The following is a 26,541-nucleotide window of genomic DNA, read 5'->3' on the forward strand; positions in this document are numbered from 1 at the left end:
CTTTTTCTGACTGGGAGAAAAGTCAGGGTGAAAAGCTGGGATTAGGTGGTGCTAAATCTTACCTACCTGACTGATCTCTGAGAATTCCCATTGTTTTGTATGCAGGTAAATGGGCTTGATACTGTGAGAGTGCCTATGTCTGTTGTGAACTTTGAGAAGCCCAAGACCAAAAGATATAAGTACTGGTTAGCCCAGCAAGCTGCCAAGGCCATGGCCCCCACCAGCCCCCAGATCTAAATCTCCTCTCCCTCCAAGGCAGCAAAGCAGAATCAGGAGCAGTGGAGCAGAAATGGGCAAGCACCCTGATCTCACTCCCAGCTCTGACCAAATACAGAATTTTAGAGAACATCTGAAGACATCAGACTGCACTGCGTATACATGTTGAATTCTTCATTTTTGCCATCTTTATCTTTAACTGTCATCACTGGGGCAGTCTTGTTCCAGAAGTACCAGGCTGTAGATTTGATAAGCTAGATACAATAGACCGAAACCATCCAAAACCTGTTTAGCTTCTTCCTCCATTGGAGTTTATTGGGACAAACAGAAGAGCCAGCCATTGTCTCCAGTACTTGCCTCATTCTCATCATCCAAACTGAACATTTGTATCCCAAGCAGAAATAAAGAGATTATGTTCTTTTTAAGTGTTGTTTACTGGTCTTGAGTAGATGGGACAGGACATCCAACTGAGATTTCCTTGAGCCACAGAGGTTTGCTGCTAAAAAGGAAAGAAGAGAATATCTTAGACTGCATCCCACAGTTACTGTGGTATGAACAAATTGTGCTGAACAAGTTGATGATGTGTTTGGTCTTAACACTTACTCTTCTTAGATACACTGATGCAGTCATCAGTGTGAATAAGCACAATGGATTCTACTTCTCTAAGACCTGAGTAAGGCCTAAGGGTAATTGTTGGAAAGCTGGGATGAAAGAAGCTTAAAAAGGGAACTTTGTTCCTTGAACCAGCTCCTGAAATTCTGAAAAATAAGTTACCTTAATTTTCTAGACCAAGATTAAGATAGGGAGCTAGTCATAAGGTAATTCTGGAATGGATGAATGGATGTCTTGATGGGAGATAAGGAAAGTAGATGATAGTTTTCTTTTTTCTTTTTTTTTTTTTTTTTTTTGAGACAGAGTCTTGCTCTGTCACCCAGGCTGGAGTGCAGTGGTGTAATCTCAGCTCATTGCACCTCCGCCTCCCTGGTTCAAATGATTCTCCTGCCTCAGCCTCCCAAGTAGCTGGGACTACAGGCATGTGCCAGCACCCGGCTAATTTTTTATATTTTTAACAGAAATGGGGTTTCACCATATTGACCAGGATGGTCTCGAACTCCTGACCTCATGATTCACCCTCCTCGGCCTCCTAAAGTGCTGCGATTACAGGCATGAGCCACCATGCCTGGCCTGAAAGTAGATAGTTTTCTATAAGTTCAAAGTTTCATTCGTAGAAAAAAGAACATTCATTTTCAGGTGGATTGTGCCAAGGTCACTCAAATACAATGTGAGGTCATGCAGTTTAGGGTAGTAAAGATGGGATCATTGAGTCCTTCGCTATCCACACCAGACATTGGTTTCTTTCATGTTTGAGCTCACCTACCACTCTGAGTCAGTTAAACACTTTTCATCCCATCTCAGCTAATGAGAAAGTCTGTCATCAGTAGTTGCACTGATAACTATAGCCAACTTCATACTTGACAGAGCTCTATAACAAGTCTGGCACTGGCACTATCTGAAATTTAGCATTTCTCCCCTCCCCACCCTTTTCTTTTTTTTTTTTCTTTTGAATGGGAAAATAACATTATTTCACATTAGGGAGTAGGCAGACATCCAGACTCAACTGGAATTGCTTCTTGGTGGCACTGGGGACCATGAGCATGTTGAAGTGTACCATCTTGCTCATGCTGGTGCTTACCCAACTATGATGATGTTGCTGATCTGGATATCCCTGATGCAAGGGGATGGGTGCACGAACATGTTCTTGTGCTTCTTGAAGCAACTGTACTTACACATGTAGTAGAAATAGTCTTGGTGGATGATGTTGATCTTTTGCATCTTTTATCTTGGTCACCATGCCAGACGGGATCCACCCTCAGATGGAGACATTACCAATGAAGGGGCAATCAGTGTAAGTATAGGTGCCCTCATATCCCATTTGGGCATATTGAAGCCCAAACTGGTTTTGTTTTTTTTTTTTGAGATGGAGTTTCACTCTTATTGCCCAGGCTGGAGTGCAGTGGCATGATCTCGGCTCACTGTAATCTCCATCTCCCGGGTTCAAGCGATTCTCCTGTCTCAGCCTCCCAAATAGCTGGGATTACAGGAGCCCGCCACCAGCCCAGTTAATTTTTTGTGTATTTTTAGTAGAGACGGGGGGTCTCACCATATTGACCAGGCTAGTATTGAACTCCTGACCTCAGGTGATCCACCCGCCTCGGCCTTCCAAAGTGCTAGGATTACAGGCATGAGCCACCGCACCCAGCCCCAGACTGATCTTGTGGTCCTATAGGAACTTCTCATTGCCAGTGTCTCCCAGCAGGACCCTCTTGTTTTGAAAGATGGTTGACTGCTTTTGGTAGGCACACTCAGTCTTGGATTTAACAGAACTTTCTGAAAGGTTTGAGCCTCCATTAACTTGCAGAGACCCCAGCATTTAGGAAGTGCTAATCTAGATTGAAGCAGATGCATACATTTCTGTACCCCAGTTAATCCCTAGTGAGTTGGAGACACCCAGAATTAACCCCCAAACTGAAGCACAGAGTTCTGCCATCCTGGACACACTCCTGAGGTTTGGGGAGGACCTGCAGCCTCGGCATGAGTCCCAAGCCCACTGAAATTTGCCATTTCAATGATCCCCATTCCTGTTGTCCTTGAAATGGTAGGCTAATTACACACACACAGCATCTCTCAACATGACCATCATGAAACTCTGAAATTGAGCAACAAGCACACATTTCACACAGCTAACCTTAAAAAGCATTTAAATACCTGCCATAGGTTGAGTTCTTGGCAAAAACACTCTGTGTTGGAGATTCACATGCAGAAATTTAGTGGGAGGAGTTATCTGCATCAACACCTATTGGGGAGTAAAGGCAGTAGAATTGGGTATAGGGAGAAATGGAGCTGATGCAGTCTTAACAAACGCCTCAGTCAATCAGGAGCTCAAACTAGGATGGCTCTGCAGGATGCCCCAATAGGGTAAGTGGGCTGGACCTTATCTCCCCACTTGACCAGGAAAGGGGTATGATCTTGAGTGAGGTGGCTCACTTCAGCCAAAGGCGGTCCCTGGATGGGGCACAGGTGACAGCTGTCAGCATTCTTAGCAGCTTCAGTCCTCAAGGGGAAAATATGGGCAGCACACCACAGTCAACACTGCAGTCCACCCTTTGCACTGCTCAGACTGATTTGTTTCATTAGTTTTGGAATGGTTTCTTCAGGATTCTGATGGATTGCTTTCTGGGGAAATTTAAAAGAGGAAGATCTGGAACAGGCCACAGCCTCTGCTGCTGTAGCTTGAGTTTGCAACTGGCATTCACCTCCTTTCTCTACTACCTATTGTTGATCTTTCCCCAATCCCCTCAGACTTGTACCTCTGGTTCATGTGGGTTACCAGATGAGGTACCTGGCCATCATGCCCTTCTCAGGCTATGACTGCACTTGTTCATTTATCATCAAAATTGGGCAAGGAGAAACATACTCAAGTGGATGATCTGGGTGCCAGATATATTCTTCCCTGTCCCCACTGTGTAATAGCCGCCCCACCTCCTGATAATGACTCCTTTCCTTGCCTTCTTGTCTCTTGGTAGTGATTTGGAGTAATCTAGTGCCTGCCATATCTTAAAGTTTAGTGAGACTCAGTGTGTCCACTGTTGCAAGTATTCCCCTTCTGGGAACCAGGACTTCTAAACCCTTAGAGACCAGAGTTGGGATAGAAGGCACAGTTTCCTCAATTGGGTCACTGGGAGTGATGATAATGGCAGGCTGCTCCTACACGCACCCTTTGTTCCCCAGAGCCATATATTTTCCTTAAGGATACACTATTCCATGGCTATTGGTCTCGGGTGTGTACTGCATCATGAAGGATATATCATCATGAAGGATGATATCCTTACAGGGTATCATCTCCAATCTGGTGCCTTAGCTGTGCTTTTAACAAGCACTTTATCAGGGAGCAGCTTCTGCATAGTATGGTATGTGATTAAAGCCGATCCCACCATCATGTACCCAGCATTGTACCTCCTTGCTATCAAGTGGGTCTTTTGGTTTGATGCAATGTTACACAAGATTTCAGGCCAATGGATCAAAATTTTGTAAACCTTTGGATGATGTTGCTGACCGAGGCTGTGCAGGCAGGAAAGGCAAACCAGTACCCATAATATACATCAATGTCCCTTCAAGATAGAACACTTCCCCTTCCAAGGTAGCAAGGATACAGTGTAATCAACTTACCACCAAGTGGCTAGATGGTTTCCTTGAGGAATGGTGACATCAGGCTAAGTGTTGGTCTCTGTTGCTGGCAAGCTGGACACTCACTGATGCAGTAGTTAGATCAGACTTGATGAGTCCATGACGTTGAACCCTTGCATTTGCTCCACTGTGGCTCCTCCGTTCATAGGCTCACTTTGCCAGCATTGGGGTGCCAGCAACAAAGCCTGGTTAACATTATTTGGCTAAGTCATTCCATCTGCTTGGTTGGTGCCTTTTCTGTGGTGGATGTTATCTGATGGGAATTAACCTGCAATACAAAAATCATCACACTGTATACCCATTCTCGGGTATGTTATGTGCCTTTTCCCCACACTTCCTTGTTTTTAATCTTCCAGTTTGCTTTCCAGGCCCATGAGTCTATATATATTCTTACTTCTGGCAGGTACACAGGCCATCTCTAAGTGGGGCCATAGTGCAGCCACAGTGTATTTCCAGCTTACTTTCACCTAATGAGACAACTGTACATTAACCAAGCTCAGCCTTTTTCCTCTTCTGTCATCAGGTCATGAGGGATCTCCGATCCATGTGGCTACAGATGTAAATTGAGAAAGCACCACCAGTGCATCAGTAGTGGGTGACAGGGGATCTGGGCACCTGCTTATGTAGCTCACTTTTGCCTTCCAGCCCTGCTTGTTCCCAATTCTACATATGCCACTTTCATTTTATGAAGGATGACCCGTCAACCCACCCAGCCTTATGACTTGTGGGTTTGACAGAACCCAGGTTATAATACATCATCACTTAACATCCCATAGGTAAGCACGTTGTCTCAACTAGGGCTCAGTAGCATTCCAGGAGCTATCTTTTGCAAGGTGTATAATGCTCTGTTTCAGATAGCATGACATTGCTCCAGCACTACAGGGGGCTGTGTGTGACTTACTATTGGGATTTATCATGAACAGTATATGATCTTTTCTCACCACTGACACCTCTAATATAATATGGTGTCTTGTGATCCAAGCCGCAGGGCCATTTGTATCACAGTCTTGACCTGCTACAGAGCTTTTACCTGCTCTGGGACCCACTCAAAGTTGGCAGCCTTTTGTGTCACCTATGATATTTGTGTCAGAGCAACATTTCCAAGTATGGAATATGCTAGCAATAGACCCCAAGACATTTGCAAGGCATTGTTCTTTTTAGTGGTGAGAAATATGAGATGCAAAATTTCTCCTTATCATCTTTGGAGGGAATGTCCTGGTATGCTTCAGACCACTGGACTTTTAAAAACTTCACTGATCTGGCAAGATCCTGAATATTTGTAGGATTCTTGCACTACTATTCGAAGAAGATTTATCCTACCAAGGCCTCTGATACAGGTAACATTTCAGGTTCATCCTGTACAATTACCATGATGCCATCAGTGCAGTAATGGGATGTCCTATGGTATGTCCTAATGATCCAGGTCCCTTCAGACTATATTATGACAGAGGCAGGAGAGTGTACATGGTCCGGAGGCAAAACTGTAAATGTATATTATTGGTCATCTCAGTGAAAGCAAGCTTTTATGATCTTCCTTTCTACAAGGATGAAAAAGGGTGCATTGTCAAGATCAATACATACCATGTAGGCTGCGTTAATCTTTTCCAGCTAAGGTACCACATTTGGAAGAGCAGATAGAATTAGCATTATTTGTTGATTGAGATTGCAGTAATCCATACTCATTCTCCAAGATCTGTCTGGTTTTAGCAGTTGCCAGACTAGTGAATTAAATGGCAATACGATGGGCACCACCACCTCTGCATTCTTTAGGTCTTCAAGTGGGGCACTAATGGAGTAATTTTTATTTATTTATTTATTTATTTATTTATTTATTTATTTTATTTATTTTTTATTATTATTATACTTTAGGTTTTAGGGTACATGGGCACAATGTGCAGGTTTGTTACATATGTATCCATGTGCCATGTTGTTTTGCTGCACCCATTAACTCGTCATTTAGCATTAGGTATATCTCCTAATGCTGTCCCTCCCCCTTCCCCTCACCCCACAACAGTCCCCAGAGTGTGATGTTCCCCTTCCTGTGTCCATGAGTTCTCATTGTTCAATTCCCACCTATGAGTGAGAACATGCGGTGTTTGGTTTTTTGTCCTTGCGATACTTTACTGAGAATGATGTTTTCCAGTTTCATCCATGTCCCTACAAAGGACATGAACTCATCATTTTTTATGGCTGTGTAGTATTCCATGGTGTATATGTGCCACATTTTCTTAATCCAGTCTATCGTTGTTGGACATTTGGGTTGGTTCCAACTCTTTGCTATTGTGAATAGTGCTGCAATAAACATACGTGTGCATGTGTCTTTATAGCAGCATGATTTATAGTCCTTTGGGTATATACCCAGTAATGGGATAGCTGGGTCAAATGGTATTTCTAGTTCTAGATCCCTGAGGAATCGCCACACTGACTTCCACAATGGTTGAACTAGTTTACAGTCCCACCAACAGTGTAAAAGTGTTCCTATTTCTCCACATCCTCTCCAGCACCTGTTGTTTCCTGATTTTTTAATGATGGCCATTCTAACTGGTGTGAGATGCTATCTCACTGTGGTTTTGATTTGCATTTATCTGATGGCCAGTGATGATGAGCATTTTTTCATGTGTTTTTTGGCTGCATAAATGTCTTCTTTTGAGAAGTGTCTGTTCATGTCCTTCACCCACTTTTTGATGGGGTTGTTTGTTTTTTTCTTGTAAATTTGTTTGAGTTCATTGTAGATTCTGGATATTAGCCCTTTGTCAAGTGAGTAGGTTGCAAAAATTTTCTCCCATTCTGTAGGTTGCCTGTTCACTCTGATGGTAGTTTTTTTTGCTGTGCAGAAGCTCTTTAGTTTAATTAGATCCCATTTGTCAATTTTGGCTTTTGTTGCCATTGCTTTTGGTGTTTTAGACATGAAGTCCTTGCCCACGCCTATGTCCTGAATGGTATTGCCTAGGTTTTCTTGTAGGATTTTAATGGTTTTAGGTCTAACATGTAAGTCTTTAAACCATCTTGAATTAATTTTTGTGTAAGGTGTAAGGAAGGGATCCAGTTTCAGCCTTCTACATATGGCTAGACAGTTTTCCCAGCACCATTTATTAAATAGGGAATCCTTTCCCCATTTCTTGTTTTTGTCAGGTTTGTCAAAGATCAGATAGTTGTAGATATGCGGCATTATTTCTGAGGGCTCTGTTCTGTTCCATTGACGTATGTCTCTGTTGTGGTACCAGTACCATGCTGTTTTGGTTACTGTAGCCTTGTAGTATAGTTTGAAGTCAGGTAGCGTGATGCCTCCAGCTTTGTTCTTTCGGCTTAGGATTGACTTGGCGATGCGGGCTCTATTTTGGTTCCATATGAACTTTAAAGTAGTTTTTTCCAATTCTGTGAAGAAAGTCATTGGTAGCTTGATGGGGATGGCATTGAATTTATAAATTACCTTGGGCAGTATGGCCATTTCCACAATATTGATTCTTCCAACCCATGAGCATGGAATGTTCTTCCATTTGTTTGTATCCTCTTTTATTTCATTGAGCAGTGGTTTGTAGTTCTCCTTGAAGAGGTCCTTCACCTCCCTTGTAAGTTGGATTCCTAGGTATTTTATTCTCTTTGAAGCAATTGTGAATGGGAGTTCACTCATAATTTGGCTGTTTGTCTGTCATTGGTGTACAAGAATGCTCGTGATTTTTGTACATTGATTTTGTATCCTGAGACTTTGCTGAAGTTGCTAATCAGCTTAAGGAGATTTTGGGCTGAGACAATGGGGTTTGCTAGATATACAATCATGTCATCTGCAAACAGGGACAATTTGACTTCCTCTTTTCCTAATTGAATACCCTTTATTTCCTTCTCCTGCCTGATTGCCCTGGCCAGAACTTCCAGCACTATGTTGAATAGGAGTGGTGAGAGAGGGCATCCCTGTCTTGTGCCAGTTTTCAAAGGGAATGCTTCCAGTTTTTGCCCATTCAGTATGATATTGGCTATGGGTTTGTCATAGACAGCTCGTATTATTTTGAGATACGTCCCATCAATACCTAATTTATTAAGAGTTTTTAGCATGAAGGGTTGTTGAATTTTGTCAAAGGCCTTTTCTGCATCTATTGAGATAATCATGTGGTTTTTGTCTTTGGTTCTGTTTATATGCTGGATTACATTTATTGATTTGCGTATGTTGAACCAGCCTTGCATCCCAGGGATGAAGCCCACTTGATCATGGTGTATAAGCTTTTTGATGTGCTGCTGGATTCGGTTTGCCAGTATTTTATTGAGGATTTTTGCATCAATGTTCATCAAGGATATTGGTCTGAAATTTTCTTTTTTGGTTATGTCTCTGCCAGGCTTTGGTATCAGGACGATGCTAGCCTCATAAAATGTGTTAGGGAGGATTCCCTCTTTTTCTATCGATTGGAATAGTTTCAGAAGGAATGGTACCAGTTCCTCCTTGTACCTCTGGTAGAATTCGGCTGTGAATCCATCAGGTCCTGGACTCTTTTTGGTTGGTAAGCTATTGATTATTGCCACAATTTCGGAGCCTGTTATTGGTCTATTCAGAGATTCAACTTCTTCCTGGTTTAGTCTTGGGAGGGTGTATTTGTCGAGGAATTTATCCATTTCTTCTAGATTTTCTAGTTTATTTGCATAGAGGTGTTTGTAGTATTCTCTGATGGTAGATTGTATTTCTGTGGGATCGGTGGTGATATCCCCTTTATCATTTTTTATTGCATCTATTTGATTCTTCTCTCTTTTCTTCTTTATTATTCTTGCTAGCGGTCTATCAATTTTGTTGATCTTTTCAAAAAACCAGCTCCTGGATTCATTAATTTTTTGAAGGGTTTTTTGTGTCTCTATTTCCTTCAGTTCTGCTCTGATTTTAGTTATTTCTAGCCTTCTGCTAGCTTTTGAATGTGTTTGCTCTTGCTTTTCTAGTTCTTTTAATTGTGACGTTAGGGTGTCAATTTTGGATCTTTCCTGCTTTCTCTTGTGGGCATTTAGTGCTATAAATTTCCCTCTATACACTGCTCTGAATGTGTCCCAGAGATTCTGGTATGTTTTGTCTTTGTTCTCATTGGTTTCAAAGAACATCTTTATTTCTGCCTTCATTTCATTATGTACCCAATAGTCATTCAGGAGCAGGTTGTTCAGTTTCCATGTAGTTGAGCAGTTTTCAGTGAGTTTCTTAATCCTGAGTTCTAGTTTGATTGCACTGTGGTCTGAGAGACTGTTATAATTTCTGTTCTTTTACATTTGCTGAGGAGAGCTTTACTTCCAACTATGTGGTCAATTTTGGAATAGGTGTGGTGTGGTGCTGAAAAAAATGTATATTCTGTTGATTTGGGGTGGAGAGTTCTGTAGATGTCTATTAGGTCCACTTTGTGCAGAGCTGAGTTCAATTCCTGGATATCCTTGTTAACTCTCTGTCTCGTTGATCTGTCTAATGTTGACAGTGGGGTGTTAAAATCTCCCATTATTATTGTGTGGGAGTTTAAGTCCCTTTGTAGGTCACTCAGGACTTGCTTTATGAATCTGGGTGCTCCTGTGTTGGGTGCATATATATTTAGGATAGTTAGCTCTTCTTGTTGAATTGATCCCTTTACCATTATGTAATGGCCTTCTTTGTCTCTTTTGATCTTTGTTGGTTTAAAGTCTATTTTATCAGAGACTAGGATTGCAACCCCTGCCTTTTTTTGTTTTCCATTTGCTTGATAGATCTTCCTCCATCCCTTTATTTTGAGTCTGTGTGTGTCTCTGCAGGTGAGTTGGGTTTCCTGAATACAGCACACTGATGGTTCTTAACTCCTTATCCAGTTTGCCAGTCTGTGTCTTTTAATTGGAGCATTTAGCCCATTTACATTTAAAGTTAATATTGTTATGTGTGAATTTGATCCTGCCATTATGATGTTAGTTGGTTATTTTGCTCGTTAGTTGATGCAGTTTCTTCCTAGCCTCGATGGTCCTTACAATTTGGCATGTTTTTGCAGTGGCTGGTACCGGTTGTTCCTTTCCATGTTTAGTGCTTCCTTCAGGAGCTCTTTTAGGGCAGGCCTGGTGGTGACAAAATCACTCAGTATTTGCTTGTCTGTAAAGTATTTTATTTCTCCTTCACTTATGAAGCTTAGTTTGGCTGGATATGAAATTCTGGTTTGAAAATTCTTTTCTTTAAGAATGTTGAATATCGGCCCCCACTCTCTTCTGGCTTGTAGAGTTTCTGTCGAGAGATCAGCTGTTAGTCTGATGGGCTTCCCTTTGTGGGTAACCCGACCTTTCTCTCTGGCTGCCCTTAACATTTTTTCCTTCATTTCAACTTTGGTGAATCTGACAATTATGTGTCTTGGAGTTGCTCTTCTCGAGGAGTATCTTTGTGGCGTTCTCTGTATTTCCTGAATCTGAATGTTGGCCTGCCTTGCTAGATTGGGGAAGTTCTTCTGGATAATATCTTGCAGAGTGTTTTCCAACTTGGTTCCATTCTCCCCGTCATTTTCAGGTACACCAATCAGACATAGGTTTGGTCTTTTCACATAGTCCCAAATTTCTTGGAGGCTTTGTTCGTTTCTTTTTATTCTTTTTTCTCTCAACTTCCCTTCTCGCTTCATTTCATTCATTTCATCTTCCATCACTGATACCCTTTCTTCCAGTTGATCGCATTGGCTACCGAGGCTTCTGCAATCTTCGCGTAGTTCTCGATACTTGGCTTTCAGCTCCATCAGCTCCTTTAAGCCCTTCTCTCCATTGGTTATTCTAGTTATCCATTCGTCTAATTTTTTTTCAAAGTTTTTAACTTATTTGCTATTGTTTTGAATTTCCTCCTGTAGCTCAGAGTAGTTTGATCGTCTGAAGCGTTCTTCTCTCAACTCGTCAAAGTCATTCTCCGTCCAGCTTTGTTCCGTTGCTGGTGAGGAACTGCGTTCCTTTGGAGGAGGAGAGGTGCTCTGCTTTTTAGAGTTTCCAGTTTTTCTGCTCTGTTTTTTCCCCATCTTTGTGGTTTTATCTACTTTTGGTCTTTGATGATGGTGATGTACAGATGGGTTTTTGGTGTGGATGTCCTTTCTGTTTGTTAGTTTTCCTTCTCCCAGACAGGACCCTCAGCTGCAGGTCTGTTGGAGTTTGCTGGAGGTCCACTCCAGACCCTGTTTGGCTGGGTGTCAGCAGCAGTGGCTGCAGAACAGCGGATTTTCGTGAGACCACAAATTCAGCTGTCTGATAGTTCCTCTGGAAGTTTTGTCTCAGAGGAGTACCTGGCCGAGTGAGGTGTCAGTCTGTCCCTACTGGGGGGTGCCTCCCAGTTAGGCTGCTTGGGGGTCAGGGACCCACTTTAGGAGGCAGTCTGTCTGTTCTCAGATCTCCAGCTGCGTGCTGGGAGAACCACTACTCTCTTCAAAGCTGTCAGTCAGACAAGGACATTTAAGTCTGCAGAGGTTCCTGCTGAATTTTTTTTGTCTGTGCCCTGCCCCCAGAGGTGGAGCCTACAGAGGCAGGCAGGCCTCCTTGAGCTGTGGTGGGCTCCACCCAGTTCGAGCTTCCTGGCTGCTTTGTTTACCTAAGCAAGCCTGGGCAATGGCAGGCACCCCTCCCCCAGCCTCGCTGCCACCTTGCAGTTTGATCTCAGACTGCTGTGCTAGCAATCAGCGAGACTCCGTGGGCATAAGACCCTCCGAGCCAGGTGCGGGACACAATCTCCTGGTGTGCCATTTTCCAGGCCCGTTGGAAAAGTGCAGTGTTAGGGTGGGACTGACCCGATTTTCCAGGTGCCGTCTGTTACCCCTTTCTTTGACTAGGAAAGGGAACTCCCTGACCCCTTGCGCTTCCCGAGTGAGGCAATCCCTCGCCCTGCTTCGGCTCGTGCACAGTGCGCTGCACCTACTGTCCTGCACCCACTGTTTGGCACTCCCTAGTGAGATGAACCCGGTACCTCAAACGGAAATGCAGAAATCACCCGTCTTCTCTGTCACTCAGGCTGGGAGCTGTAGACCAGAGCTGTTCCTATTTGGCCATCTTCAATTTTTATTTATTATATTGGTCTGGAATGGTGGACGCAGTTCCAGACACTTCATGTTGGCCTTCCTCACTATGATATTTCTTACCTCACAAACCAAAAAAACCAACCAGTTCTGCCAACTGTCAAATATGTCTATTCCAACTGTCCATTAAGGACTCATGAAATAACCACTAGGTGAGTCTGTAAACCTGGTAGACCTACTGAGAGTCAGACCTGGAGCTGGAATACAATTATTACCTACCCTCCACACCCTGCCACTCTAACAGAGGTCCATAATGGAGCTTCCGATCCTAGGGTGTCAATGTCAATGGACTCAATCCAACAGTGCTTTAAATGTTTGCATAGTCCTCTTTCTCTCATGTGTGTTATGAAAATAAAAGGTCATAAGTCCCTGTGGGTTAGGATTGGGAAAATTACTACCTTATATACTCGTCGTGGTGTCTCAGGGTCCTTTCTGCTAGAGACGTAGCCTCTTTAATAAGTTGTTTCCAGCTGAAAAATTGGCCCAAGAAGACTTCCACTTCTCCCAAGAAGGAAGTACAGCTACAGAAATTGCCTTCCCACCATACAACTATGAAACCAGATAAAATTATGAAAGAAATATTTACATATGGAAAGCCGGTAGTGCAGAATTGTAACTGAGAAAAGGGAAACAAGGTGAGCCACATCATTGCCTCAGCTTACTGCCTAGAGGCAGTTTCCTGCACTGCAGAGAGGGGACCCCCAATAGAGCAAGCAGTCTCATTGAGTGGAGAAAACAGAGATTAGAGTTGGTGGAGAATGCGTTGGCTAGAAATTAAGAGGGAAGGCCGGGCATTGTGGCTCACGTCTGTAATCCCAGCACTTTGGGAGGCCGAGGCAGGTGGATCACCTGAGGTCAAGAGTTCGAGACTGGCCTGACCAACATGAAGAAACCCCGTCTCTACTAAAAATACAAAATTAGCTGGGTATGGTAGCGCATGCCTGTAATCCCAGCTACTTGGGAGGTGGAGGCAGGAGAATTGCTTGAACCTGGGAGGCAGAGGTTGCGGTCACCCGAGATTGAGCCATTGCACTCCAGCCTGGGCAACAAGAGCGAAACTCCATCTCAAAAAAAAAAAAAAAAAAGAAAAGAAAAGAAAAGGAAAAAGGAAAGGAAAAGAAAGGAAAGGAAAAAAGGGAAAACATTGGAGATGGGGGAATGACACAGAGCACTTTGGAGATCTGTCAAGAGGTCCCAGACCTCAAAACTTTGGCTGAATACTGATATGTACATTAATGAGGCAAAATTCCACAAGGCAGGGGGTTAAAAACAACAACAACAACAACAGAAAATGAAAGGCCAAACAATTCTCAGAACTTACACAAGATTGGGAATATTTTGTGTTCTTGACAGCCCATATGAATAGATCCTATAATACATGGGGCATCATATAGAGACTTTAAAAGGACTCGGTAGTGGACACTAGAATAAAGGCTGCTCTGGAGCCACCATGCAAAGCTTGAAAGCAAGCACTGATGATCAAACTTATACCAAGCATGCCAGAACCAAGTCCAACACTCATTAGAGAAATGCAACAAAACCTATCACTGAACAAAATAAAATTCCCAAGGTTTGACATTCAATTTAATATTATTGTACTGGATGTGGTGGCATGTACCTGTAGTCCCACCTACTCGGGAGGCTGAGGCAGGAGGATCACTTGAGGCCAGGAGTTTGAGGCTGTAATACACCATGATCACACCCAAGAAGAGCCACTGCACTTTAGCCCGGGCAACACAGTAAGACCCTGTCTCTTAAAGAAATGATTATAAAAAGAGATAGGAAAACATTACCCAGAACCAAAAGAAACGGTCCCAGAAATGTGGAATTAGTAGACAGGACATTAAAAGAGATATAAATATGCGTTGTTGTTTTTTTTTTTTTTTTTTTTTTTTTTTTTTGAGATGGAGTTTCGCTCTTGTTGCCCAGGCTGGAGTGCAATGGCGTGATCTCAGCTCACTGCAACCTCCACTTCCCTGGTTCAAGTGATTCTCCTGCCTTAGTCTCCCCAGTGGCTGGGATTACAGGCACCCGCCACCATGCCCGGCTAATTTTTTTTAGTAGAGATGGGGTTTCACCATATTGTCCAGGCTGGTCTCAAACTCCTGACCTCAGATGATCCTCCCACCTTGGCCTCCCAAAGTGCTGGGATTACAGGTGTGAGCCACCGCACCTGGCCTGCATGTTCTTAAGAATGAAATAAAGGAAATGAAAGTAGACCCTTATTTCATACCATATATAAATATCAACTCAAAATGGGGAAAAGACTTATATGTAAGACCGAAACAGTAAAACTACCAGATGAAAACATAGGGGGAAAGCTCCATGACATTGGTCTGAAAAACGATTTTTTAGATATGAGTCCAAAAGCACAGGCAACAAAATCAAAAGTAGACAAACAGAATTGCATCAAAATAAAAAGCCTCTGCACAGCAAAGCAAAAAATCAACAGAGTAAAGAGACATCCTACCCAGTGGGAGAAAATATCTACAAACCGTACATCTGACAAGGGGTTAATATCCAAAATATATAAGGAACTCTAACAACTCAATAGCAAGAAAGCAAACGACCTGATTTTAAAAATGGGCAAAGGGCCGGGTGCAGTGGCTCATGCCTATAATCCCAGCACTTTGGGAGGCCAAGGCAGGTGGATCACTTGAAGTCAGGAGTTTGAGACCAGCCTGGCCAACATGGTGAAACCCCGTCTCTACTAAAAATACAAAAATTAGCCAGGCGTGGTGGTGCACGCCTGTAATCCCAGCTACTAGGGAGGCTGAGGCAGGAGAATCGCTTGAACCCAGGAGGCAGAGGTAGCGGTGAGCTGAGATCGTGCCATTGCACTCCAGTCTGGGCAACAAGAGCAAAACTCCATCTCTAAAAAAAAAAGAGAGAGAAAATAGATTTTATGTGCTCTTACCACATACAAAAAATGATAAGTACATGAGGTAATACATGTGTTAATTAGCTAGGTTTAGCCATTCCACAATGTATACATATATCAAAACATCATGTTGTACCCTATAAATATATGCAAGTTTTATCTGTCAATTAAAAAAAATAAAAACAGACCAAGTCAGGAGAAAAAGTTCAAAAAAGGAGTTTTACTATTAACTTCACTAAGGCATCAGAGGAGACATAGTATTTTAGTTCTGAACTTAAAAATATGTGAAACTAGAGGTTATAGAAATAAATATTTCGCCATTTTCCTAGTTGTCTTTTTGTAAAGGTTAACAGTTTCATACTAAATTAAATTTAAAATGAACATATTTAATTTGTTTGTTAAATAATGTAAAGAAAAACAAAAATATAATGAGGAGAGAAATGGAAGGTATTTTTAAAAGGCCAAAATGGAACTTCTTGAGATGAAAAATATAATATCTGAAATGGAAAATACACTGGATGGAACTTCTGCCTCTGGGAGGATGGGGTAATGTACTTTCACCACTCCTGGAACAACCATAAACCCTGGAAATTATTTATTAAACATAAGAAGACTTTGAAAGGTGGAGAAAAGAAAGCAGACTGGATAGAAACCTCAAGACCCAAGAAACACCACAGTGGTGAGTTCTCCGAGTTTTCTTTTTGCTTCATTTATTCCACACTTGGAGCTGAAGAAACCAGCAACCAGGAAATGTCAATGGGCACAGACCAAAAAGAAAAAGAAAAGCTCCAACAAAAGCCTGTTTCTGCTAGCCAAAGGCAAGGGGCAGTCTGCAAGACAGGAACTTTTAGCCATGCTACAGGGTGCCTAGATTAAACTTTATTCTGGGTGGTCTGTGAGGTGTTTCTGGATGAGATTAGCTTTTGAATCCATGGACTCAGTAAAGCAGATTACTCTCCCCGGTGTGAGTGGACATCATCCAATCTGTTGAGGGCCTGAATAGAACAGAAAGGCAAAGGAAGGATAAATGTCCCTGTTTTGCTTTCTACCTGCCTACTTGAGCTGGGACATCAATCTTCTCTTGCTCTTGGACTGGAATTTACACCACTGGCTCCCTTAGTTCTCAGGCTTTCAGACTCAGACTGGCATTACACCATGGACTTTCCTGGGGCTCTAGTTTGCAGATGGCAGATCATGGGATTTCTGAGCCTCCATAATCACATGAGCCAATTTATACATATATTCCATTGGTTCTATTTCTCTGGAGAATTCTATCATAATGGCCCTACCCCAACCCATGCCAAAACTAAGTGGGAAACCTAGACTTCCACTCTCAAGGTTGTAACAGGCCACCCCAATACCCTTACTAGAGTGGTGTCACACAAGGCAAGTAGGGAAGTGGGACTTCTGTGCCAGCCAGCCAGTAATGAGCCCTCCTCTCTGTGTGCATGGTGGCAATAAAGACTGTGGTGTCAGTGGGGAACCTGGACATCCATCTGGCAGAAATGAGGTACCCCTCTGCTTTCCTGCTCGGTTGGTATCAGAGGAGGCCTAGTAGAGAGTCAGGACTTTAACCATCACCCAGAGGTAATGAGGCCACCTCTACCACCATATCAGTAGACACCATGTGGGGCTGGAACAAGCAGCCCTATCCAGCAGTAAGGAGGAGACCTGTCCCGTTTGAGTGTCAACAGAGGTACAGTGGGAAATCTGAACTTCTACCTTCACCTGGCAGCGATGAAATGACACCCCCTCTCATGCCAAAGCGGTGACAGACAAAGTTAGTTAAAACAAAAGTTTTAAATTAAGATCCAAAGTCTTATAACACAAAAATGTCCAGATCTCAAACTGAATGAAAAAAGGCAGTAGAGGTCAACACTGAGATGGCAGCTATATTAGAATATCTGACAAAGATTTTAAAGCAGCTATGATAGAAATGCTTCAAGAAGCAGTTATGAAAACACTTGAAAAAAGTGAAAAAATATACAACTTCAGCAAAGAAACAGAAGGTATAAGGAAGAACCAAATAGAAATTTTAAAACTGTAAAATACAATAACCAAATAGAAAAGCTCAGTGGATAGGCTCAATGGCAGAATAAAGAGAACAAAAGGAAGAATCAGCATACCATAAGGTAGAACAATAGAAACTACTCAATCTGAACAACAGAGAAAATAGAGTGAGAAAGTGAATAGAGCCCCAGGGACCTGAGAGACGGTAACAAGAGATCTAACATTCCTGTCACTGGAGTCCCAGAAGAAGAAACAAAAGAAGGCAGGGCTGAAAAAGTACACCAAGAAATAATGACTGAGCACTTCCCAAGTTTGTCAAGAGACATAAACATAGTGATTCATAAACATAGTGATTCAAAAAGATGAGGAAGGCCGGGTACAGTGGTTCATGCCTGTAATCTCAGCACTTTGGGAGACAGAGGAAGGCAGACTGCTTGAGGCCAAGAGTTCAAGACCAGCCCAGGAAATATGGTAAAACCCCATCTCTGAAAAAAAACCAAACCAAAAAAAAAAAAAAAAAAAACCACACACACAAAAAATTAGCCAGATATGGTGGTATGCACCTGTGGTCCCAGCTGTGAGAGGATCACTCAAGCCCAGGAGGTCAAGGCTGCAGTGAGCTGTAATCACACCACTGCACTCCAGCCTGGGAAACAGAGTGAGACTCTCTCAAAAAAGAAAAAAAAAGAAAGAAAAAATGCTGAGGAAACCTCAACCAAAATAAACCCAAATAATCTGTGCCAAGACATGTAAAAATTAAACTTCTGAAATCAAAGAAAAAAAACTCTTGAAAATGTCACTATAAGGAAACAAACAATTCAGTGACAATGGATTTCTCATCAGAAATCATGGAGGCCAGAAGGAATTGGTACAATATTTTTCAAGGGCTGAAGGAAAATAGCAGTCAACTCAGAATTCTATACCCAGAAAGAAATAGAATTCTATACCCAGAAAGAAATAGAATTCTATACACAGAAAGAAAAATCCTCCAGGAATGAAGAGGAAACTAAGACATTATCAGAAGTTTTCTTAGGAAAGCGAAAAGTAGACCTACTCTAAAAGTGGCTAAAGGAGATTCTCTAAATGGAAAGGAAACAATGAAAAAAGAAATCTTGGAACATTAGGAAGAAAAGACACAGTTAGCAAAAAATATCGGAAAATCAATAGACGTTTCTTCTGAATTTTCTAAACTATGTTTGACAGTTGAAGCAAAAATTACAACACTTTCTGATTTTATTCTAAAGGTATGTAGAGGGAATGTTTTCAGAAATTATAAATTAGAGAGGGAAAAGGGACAAAGAGAGGGTTTCCATACTTCACTCATACTGGTAAAATAATGAAAACAGTAGGCTATAATAAGTTATGTGTATATATAACATAATACCTAGAACAACCAATAAGAAAGCTATACAAATATACTCAAAAACACTGTAGAAAGTGCTCACTTCAGCAGTACATATATTAAAATTGGAATGATACAGAGATTAGCATGGCCTTTGTGTAAGGATAACATGCAAATTTGTGAAGCGCTCCATATATTTTTTAAATGCCATAGATAAATCAAAATAGAATTCTAAAAAATGTTCAAGTAATCTTTAGGAGGTAGGGAAAAGAAAACAAAGAAACAAAAATCAGAAAAAAACAAAAACAAAAAATGGCAGACTTCAGCCCTAACATACCAATAACTACATAAAGATTAGTAGAATGAATTAAAAAGCATGACCCAAACTATGTACTCTCTACAGGAAACTTACTTTAAATATAATGATATGGGCAGGCTGAAAGCAAAAGGATGGGGAAAGTTATATCATGCAGACATTAACCAAATTAGCTGGGCTTGGTGGCAGGCACCTGTAACCCAAGCTACTCAGGAGGCTGAGGCAGGAGAATCACTTAAACCTCAGAGGCGGAGATTGCAGTGACCCGAGATTGTGCCACTGGACTCCACTCTGGGTGACAGAGCAAGACCCTGTCAAAAAAAAAAAAAAAGCCACAAGTGGTGGCTCACACCTGTAATCCCAGCACTTTGGGAGGCCAACGCAGCCAGATCACTTGAGGTTAGGAGTTCGAGACCAGCCTGGCCAACATGGTGAAACCTCATTTCCACTAAAAAATAAAAAAATTAGCCAGACATGGTGGTGGGCGCCTGTAAGACCAGCTACTCAGGAGATCGAAGCACAAGAATCGCTTGAACCTGGGAGGTGGAGGTTGCAGTCAGCCGAGATGGTACCACTGCACTCCAGCCTGGGTGATGGAGTGAGACTCTGTCTCAAAAAAAGATAAACATTAACCAAAGGAAAGCAAAAGCGGCTATACTAATAACAGGTAAAGTAAACTTCAAAGCAAAGAAAATTATCAGAGACAAAAAGGATCATCATATAATGACAAAAAGCGTCAGTCCATCAATAAGACATAACGATCCTGAACGCATATGCACCAAACTAAGGAGCTGAAAAATGTGTGAGGCAAAAACTAATGGAACTCAAAACAGACATAGACAAATCCACAATTATATTTGGAGACATCAACACCCCTCTATCAACAATGGACAGAACAACTAGACAGAAAATCAGCAAGTATATGGAAGAACTCAACAATATCATCAAACCAATAAGACCTAATTGACATTATATAGAACACTACTCCCAGCAACAGCAGAGTACACATTATTTAATGCTCTCACAGATCATGTACCAAGGTGGACCATATCCTAGACCATGTAACAAATCTCAACAAATTAAAAAGGATTACACTATACAATATGTTCTCTGACAACTATGGAATCAAATTAATAATAGAAAGATAGGAAGGGCCAGGAGCAGTGGCTCACACCTGTAATCCCAGGACTTCAGGAGGCCAAGGCAGTCAGATCACCTGAGGCCAGGAGTTCAAGACCAGCCTGGCCAACATGGTGAAACCCCATCTCTAATAAAATACAAAAATTAGCCAGGTGTGGTGGTGGGCACCTGTAATACCAGCTACTCGGGAGGCTGAGGCAGGAATTGCTTGAACTCGGGAGGCAGAGGTTGCAGTGAGCCAAGATCACACCATTGTACTCCAGCCTGGGTGACAAGAGTGAATCAAACTCCGTCTCAAAAATAAAGAATATAGGAGGAAAATTTTCAAATACTTATAAGTCAAACAACACACTTTGTAAAAACCCATGGGTCAAAGAGGGAGTTTCAAGGAAATTTTTTAAAAATACCTTCAATGCCCTGAGTGCAAAGGTGCAAGCCTGAAGTCTCAGCTTCTCAGGTGGCTCAGGCAAGAGGATTGCATAAACCCAGGCATTCTACTGCATGATTTAAGAAAAAAAAAAGTTTTGAAATACATTCAACTGAATAAAAATGAAAACAGAACATATCAAAATTTCTGTCACACAGCTAAATCAGTGCTGAGGGAAAAATATGGCATTAAATGTATACATTAGGAAAATTGAAAAGTCCATCATCAATAATCTAAATTCTCACCTCAAGAACTTAGAAAAAGAAGAGCAAACTAAACCCAAAGCAAGCATGAGCAAGGAATAATGAAGATACCAAAAAGAACAGGAAATTGATGAGATTTATTTTTTTAAAAATCAATGAACAAAATCAATAAAACAAATAACTGTTTCTTTGGAAAAAAATTATTAAAATTGGCAGGCCACTAGCAAAACTGATGAAAAACAAAAAGATACAAATTACCAATATCAGGAATGAAATAACATATCAATATAAACATCAAAAGGATAAGGGAATACCATGGATCTATACACGTAAATTGACAACTTAGACAAAATGGACCAAATCGAAAAACACAAATACCACAATGAACACAATATAAAATATATAATTTAAATAGCTCTGTAACTATTAAGGAAATTAAATTCATGATTTAATACTTCTCCCACTTCTTAGGAAAGGAAATCTCCAGGCCCAGATAGTTTCACTAGAGAATTCTACCAAATGTCTAAAGAAGAATTAACACCAATTCTACATAATAGAAATAGAGGAGGAAAGAATACTTCCCACTTCATTTTATGAAGCCAGTATTACCCTGAGGGGGAAAAAGACAAAACAGTATAAAACAAGTACAAACCAACATCTCTCATGAGTATAGATGCAAAAAGCATTAACAAAGTATCAGTAAATAGATCTCAGTAATGTATAAAAAGCATTACACACCACACCCATCTCATTCCAAAGATGCAAGGCTGGTTCAATATTCAAAAATCAATCGATGTAATCCATCATATTAAAACTCTAAAGAAGAAAATCACAAGATAAAATCAAGTAATGCAGAAGACTCATTTGACAAAATAACATTCATTTGTGATTTAAAGAAAAAAACAACTCTCAGAAAAATAATACAGAGAAACTTCCTTAACTTGACAAAGAGTACCTGTAGAAAGCTTACAGTTAAGATTACACTTAATGGTGACAGTCTGAATGTTTTTATATTCAACATAGTGCTGAGGTAGTACAAAGGTACTACCTCAATTCAATGAAAAGGTACTACCTCAATTCAATTTAAAAAAATCAATTCACTGGAGGAAAGCTAGCCTTTTCAACAAATGATGTTGGAGCAACTGGACAGCCATAGGCAAAAAATGAAACTCAATCTAATACCTTCTACAAAAATTAGCTCAAAATGGCAAAAGACTTAAATGTGACATGTAAAACTATAAAACCTATTTTTAAAATAGAAGAACACTTTCAAATTCTAGGATTAGACAGAGAGTTCTTAGACATGATACCAAAAGCACAATCCATGAAAAAAAAATTGAGATTTTGGACCTCTCAAAATTAAAAACTTTTGCTCTTGGAAAGCCCATGTGAAGAGGGTGAAAAGACAAGGTACTGGGAGAAAATATTTGCAAATTACATATCTAACAAAGGACCAGTATCTTCAGTGTATTAAAAAAAAAAACCCTCAAACTCAACAGTAAAAACAAAACAAACAAAAAACTGCCTATAATTCCAACACTTTGGGAGACCAAGGTAGGAGGATCACTTGAAGCCAGGAGTTGGAAAACAGCCTGGATAACATAAGGAGACCCCATCTCCACCAAACATTTAAAAATTAGCCAGGTGTGGCAGTGCACACCTGTAGACCCAGCTACATAGGAGACTGAGACAAGAGGATCACTTGAGCCCAGGAGTTCCAGGTTATAGTGAGCTATGATCATGCCACTGCACTCCAGCCTGTGCAACAGAGTGAACCCCTATCAAAAAAACAAAACAAACAAACAAAAACCCCACAAACAATCCACTTAGAAAATGGGCAAAAAACATGAATATACATTTCACCCAAAAGAATATTCAAGCATATGAAAAGACGTTCAACATGATTAGCTATCAGAGAAATGTAAATTAAAACCACAATGTGTTACTACACACCTATTGGAATGGCTGAAATAAAAAATAGCAACAGCACCAAATCCTGCTAAAAACGCAGATAAACTGGTCATACATTGCTGGTAGGAATGCAGAATGGGGTAGGAACTTTGGAAAAAGGTTTGGCAGTTCCTTACAAAGTTAAAACATGTACTTACCATTTAACGCAGCAATCCTATTCCCAGATATTTACCAAAGAGAAATGAAAAGTTACTAATATGTGAAAGTTCATTGGAGTTTTATTCATAATAGTCCCCAAATGAAAACAATCCAAACATCCATCAACTGCTGCAAAAACAATGGAATACTACCCAACAAGAGAAAGGAACAAATGATATGTACAACAGTGATAAACCTAAAAGTATAATGAAAGAAGTTGAACACAAAAGACTACATGCTATATGATTCCATTTATGTGACATTCTTTAAAAAGCAAGACTATAGTGGCAATTTGTCAGTGGTTGCTGGGGGCCAGAGCTGTGGATGGGAATTGACTGCAGAGGGGAATGAGCAGTGGTGTCCTGGGAAATGTTTAACAACTGGCTCTTGGTGGAAAGGGAGCCCTGGTTTGCAGCATTTGCTGATTTCCATGGTGTAAATACCCCTCCGTTGCCAATTTCAAATTACTGATGTGACATGACTGAACATTTAGTAGAGAAGAAAGGCTGGTTAACAGCTGGATCTCACAAGGTGGCATAAGTGGGATCCAGTGCACTACTGTCCACAAGGAAATTTGGGGGCATGATGGAAATGTTGCATATCTTGTGTTAATGGCTGAATAACTGTACATATCTGTAAAACTCATTAAAGTATGTATTTAAAATGGGTGAATTTTAATGTAGGTAAATTGTACCTCGATAAAGATGAATTTTTTATAAGCTGGGTGGGTGCAGAAACAGTAAGGAGTTGTAAGTTTTTATCAAGGTGGCTGTCCTCCACCTCCTAATCATCCGTCTTTACTTTTTTTGTTGTTGTTGTTGTTTGTTTGTTAATGCATTGAACAATGTATTTGTTGAGTGCCATCTATCTTGTCCCCAGGAAGCCATGCTCTATTAATGATCGCCAAATTTCTCTGCTGGTCAGACCCTGGCTACCTCTCCAAACTTTCTGCTCAGCACAATAATTCTGCTACTTTGATTCTGGCATCCTATTGTCCCTCTGCTATTAGTAAGCCCAGCTCTGTGACCGTATACCCTATGTCAGCCCTGGCCTACAGAGAACAGCCATCCCTGAGCTTCTCTTACCAGCACATTCTTCATCACTTCAAGAAATTGAGTATTCTTTCCACGCCCAGCCTCGCATGCCCACTCTTTTGGGCCTTTTAAAAGAAAGTGAATATTCTTTGGGATGTCTGATGGAACATAAGCATTTGGTGAGTTTTCTGATTTTACATATTAATTCTAGCATACCCACTTTTTAAAAAAAAATAGAGATGGGGTCTTATTATGTTGCCCAGGCTGTGCTGGAACTCCTGGGCTCAAGCAGTCCTCCTACCTCAGCCTCCCAAAGTGCTGGGATTACAGGCATGAGCCACCGCGCCCGGCCTAGCAGGCCCACTCTTTTGAGCCATTTAATACCTCTTCCACTCTATGCCACAGCCCTCCTCACATGCCTACTTCACTTAATGTGGGCCATGGCTTTCTTCAAGCTTCCCAGAGTCATCTCACTGTAACCAAAACAGGTTCAGTTGCTTGCTGCTTGCAGAGTCCAATTAACAAAAGCAAGGTCTGGTATAAACAAAGCGACTTTTTATTCCAAAGCTAGCTTAGGGGAAGAAGGTATAGCCTCTGGCTTTTAGGGTACCACTTCACTTTTGGAGCAGAAAGCAGGTGCTTTTAAAAGGGGACCTGGGCCGGGCGCGGTGGCTCACGCTTGTAATCCCAGCACTTTGGGAGGCCGAGGTGGGCGGATCACGAGGTCAGGAGATGGAGACCATGGTGAAACCCCGTCTCTACTAAAAATACAAAAAAATTAGCCGGGTGTGGTGGCGGGCGCCTGTAATCCCAGCTACTCGGAGAGGCTGAGGCAGGAGAATGGCGTGAACCCGGGAGGCGGAGCTTGCAGTGAGCCAAGATTGCGCCACTGCACTCCAGCCTGGGTGACAGAGCAAGACTCTGTCTCAAAAAAAAAAAAAGGGGGACCTGGCATGCTGACATGAATGGCATGCAGGTGCCTGCATACTCGCTTTGGTGCCTTGTCTACTAGGTGGCCGAGCTGGTGACTACTGGCGCCTTCATGGGCAGGACTAGGTTGCCAAAGCAGCCAAAAACTCTCCAGGTGAGAGAGTCTCATAGCAGGCATAGGTTGGCTTGTAGATGGACTTGTAGGTTGTCTCTTCAGGTAACCTCCTGCTTGGGTGAGAGTTCTGCTCTGGGACTTCTAAACACACAGTTAGATGAACTTGCCCTGTAGGGAGTGTCTGGTGAAGAGGAGGTAAAAGGCTATAACTGCATTTCTAAATATAGTTATAGGGGAAAAGGAGAAAAGAGAAAAGGAGAGAAAAAAATAAACTATCTCTTGGAAAATGGGGTACTCAGTTACACTATCAGAATGTTAGCAACATCTCTTAGGGTCTTTGTCAGAGTACTAAATCCCATATCCTAAGAATGGGATCCCATAGGCCAGGCGCAGTGGCTCATGCCTGTAATCCCAGCACTTTGGGAGGCTGAGGCGGGCGGATCGCGAGGTCAGGAGTTCAAGACCAGCCTGGCCAACATGGTGAAACCCTCTCTTTACTAAAAATACAAAAATTAGCCGGGCATGATGGCAGGCATGTGCCTGTAATCCCAGCTACTCAGGAGGTTGAAGCAGGAGAATTGCTTGAAACCGGAAGGTGGAGGTTGCAGTGAGCTGAGATCACACCACTGCACTCCAGCCTGGGCAACAAGAGTGACACTCTGTCTTAAAAAAAAAAAAAAAAAAGAATGGGCTCCCAAATCCATACACTCTCCCTCATCAAACTTTATGTCCCACCCTCCTTGATCCAACACCCTCAGAATCCAGTCCCATACATCTCCAACCTGTATTTGCTAGTTAGGTCCTCTTGAACCTCCAGGGCATGGTGCGTTTTTTCTCTTAGGGGAATCTTAGCTGAGTTCTAAAAGTACTTAATCCTAGTTATTGGTTTGCAGATCAGGAGAGGAGGTGGGGTAGGTTTTGAAGGGAACCTGTGTGGTCTTGCAAGCCAGAGGCTTCTCTATCATCCTTAAGCAAGGAAGTAGTGATAACCTTTACCAGGAACAAGTGGGCACTTTTGCAGGCCCAAAAGATGGAGAATTTAAAAATTCAAGACTTTTTAAAGCATTAACCCAGCTGCCCCCACTCCTGTGTCTCTCAGGGTCTCACTCCTTCTTGCCAGAGTTAAGAATTCAACCTTCTTTGGAGCCCTGATACTCTTACAATTAAATATTGGACCTTATTCTCAATTTTTGGGGGCCTCTAGATACAAAAGATAAAAAATGTCTTTTAAGTTGCTAAGGAGGGCCTTGGGCTTTCACTCTTAGCCTTTATTTGGTGATCAATCACCCTCAACCTTTCATTGCCTTTGTCCAATGCATTGATTGCCTCCAGCTAGCCATCCAATTCCATTGTCTTTATAAAACCTGATATATTTATCAGACCTGATATATTTCCCCCACTAAGCATTGCCTTCCCCCAGGATCCCATCCCAGTTCAGCACTAGTGAAAGCTTTGACAGTTGCACTGATACCCTGCTGGGGAATCTCCATGCTCCACCTACTGCCAGTGGCCCTCCCTGCCAGTGGGCCAACAGGTATTTCCAGTTTAGAATCTCATTTTAGAATCT

The 26,541-nt window shown here is 41.7% G+C and overlaps 2 protein-coding genes, 1 long non-coding RNA gene and 1 other non-coding gene across 7 annotated transcripts in view; 3 read left to right on the plus strand and 1 right to left on the minus strand.

The window, feature by feature from the left end:
* The window catches only part of TDRKH (tudor and KH domain containing), a 29,804-nt gene extending 29,163 nt beyond the window's left edge, over nucleotides 1-641 (plus strand). The window contains exon 20 of the transcript XR_004032662.1: nucleotides 106-641. The gene's annotated coding sequence lies outside the window, so the exon portion shown is untranslated. The remainder of the gene's footprint in view (nucleotides 1-105) is intronic.
* MRPL9 (mitochondrial ribosomal protein L9) overlaps nucleotides 1-26,541 on the plus strand; it is a 41,109-nt gene that overhangs the window by 3,199 nt on the left and 11,369 nt on the right. The window contains exon 7 of one of the 4 annotated variants that reach the window (XM_030824523.1): nucleotides 106-643. The exons of 2 other annotated variants lie outside the window; for them this stretch is intronic. In XM_030824523.1, the coding sequence (XP_030680383.1) occupies nucleotides 106-237 (132 nt within the window). In that variant the 3' untranslated portion in view covers nucleotides 238-643. Of the gene's footprint in view, nucleotides 1-105; nucleotides 644-26,541 lie in introns of those variants that run through there. One more of the 4 variants, XM_030824524.1, reaches the window with a different exon arrangement.
* LOC115837629 lies at nucleotides 636-5,100 on the minus strand. Its single transcript, XR_004032665.1, has 3 exons — nucleotides 4,444-5,100; nucleotides 2,983-3,070; nucleotides 636-715 (listed from the first exon to the last, which is right to left on the minus strand). It is a non-coding gene; the product is annotated as an uncharacterized LOC115837629 (long non-coding RNA).
* Nucleotides 18,796-18,899, plus strand: LOC115837723. The gene has a single exon (XR_004032782.1). It is a non-coding gene; the product is annotated as a U6 spliceosomal RNA (small nuclear RNA).

The sequence above is a fragment of the Nomascus leucogenys genome, chromosome 12 (genome assembly GCF_006542625.1).
Source record: "Nomascus leucogenys isolate Asia chromosome 12, Asia_NLE_v1, whole genome shotgun sequence".
In the NCBI taxonomy this organism is placed as follows: Eukaryota; Metazoa; Chordata; class Mammalia; order Primates; family Hylobatidae; genus Nomascus; species Nomascus leucogenys.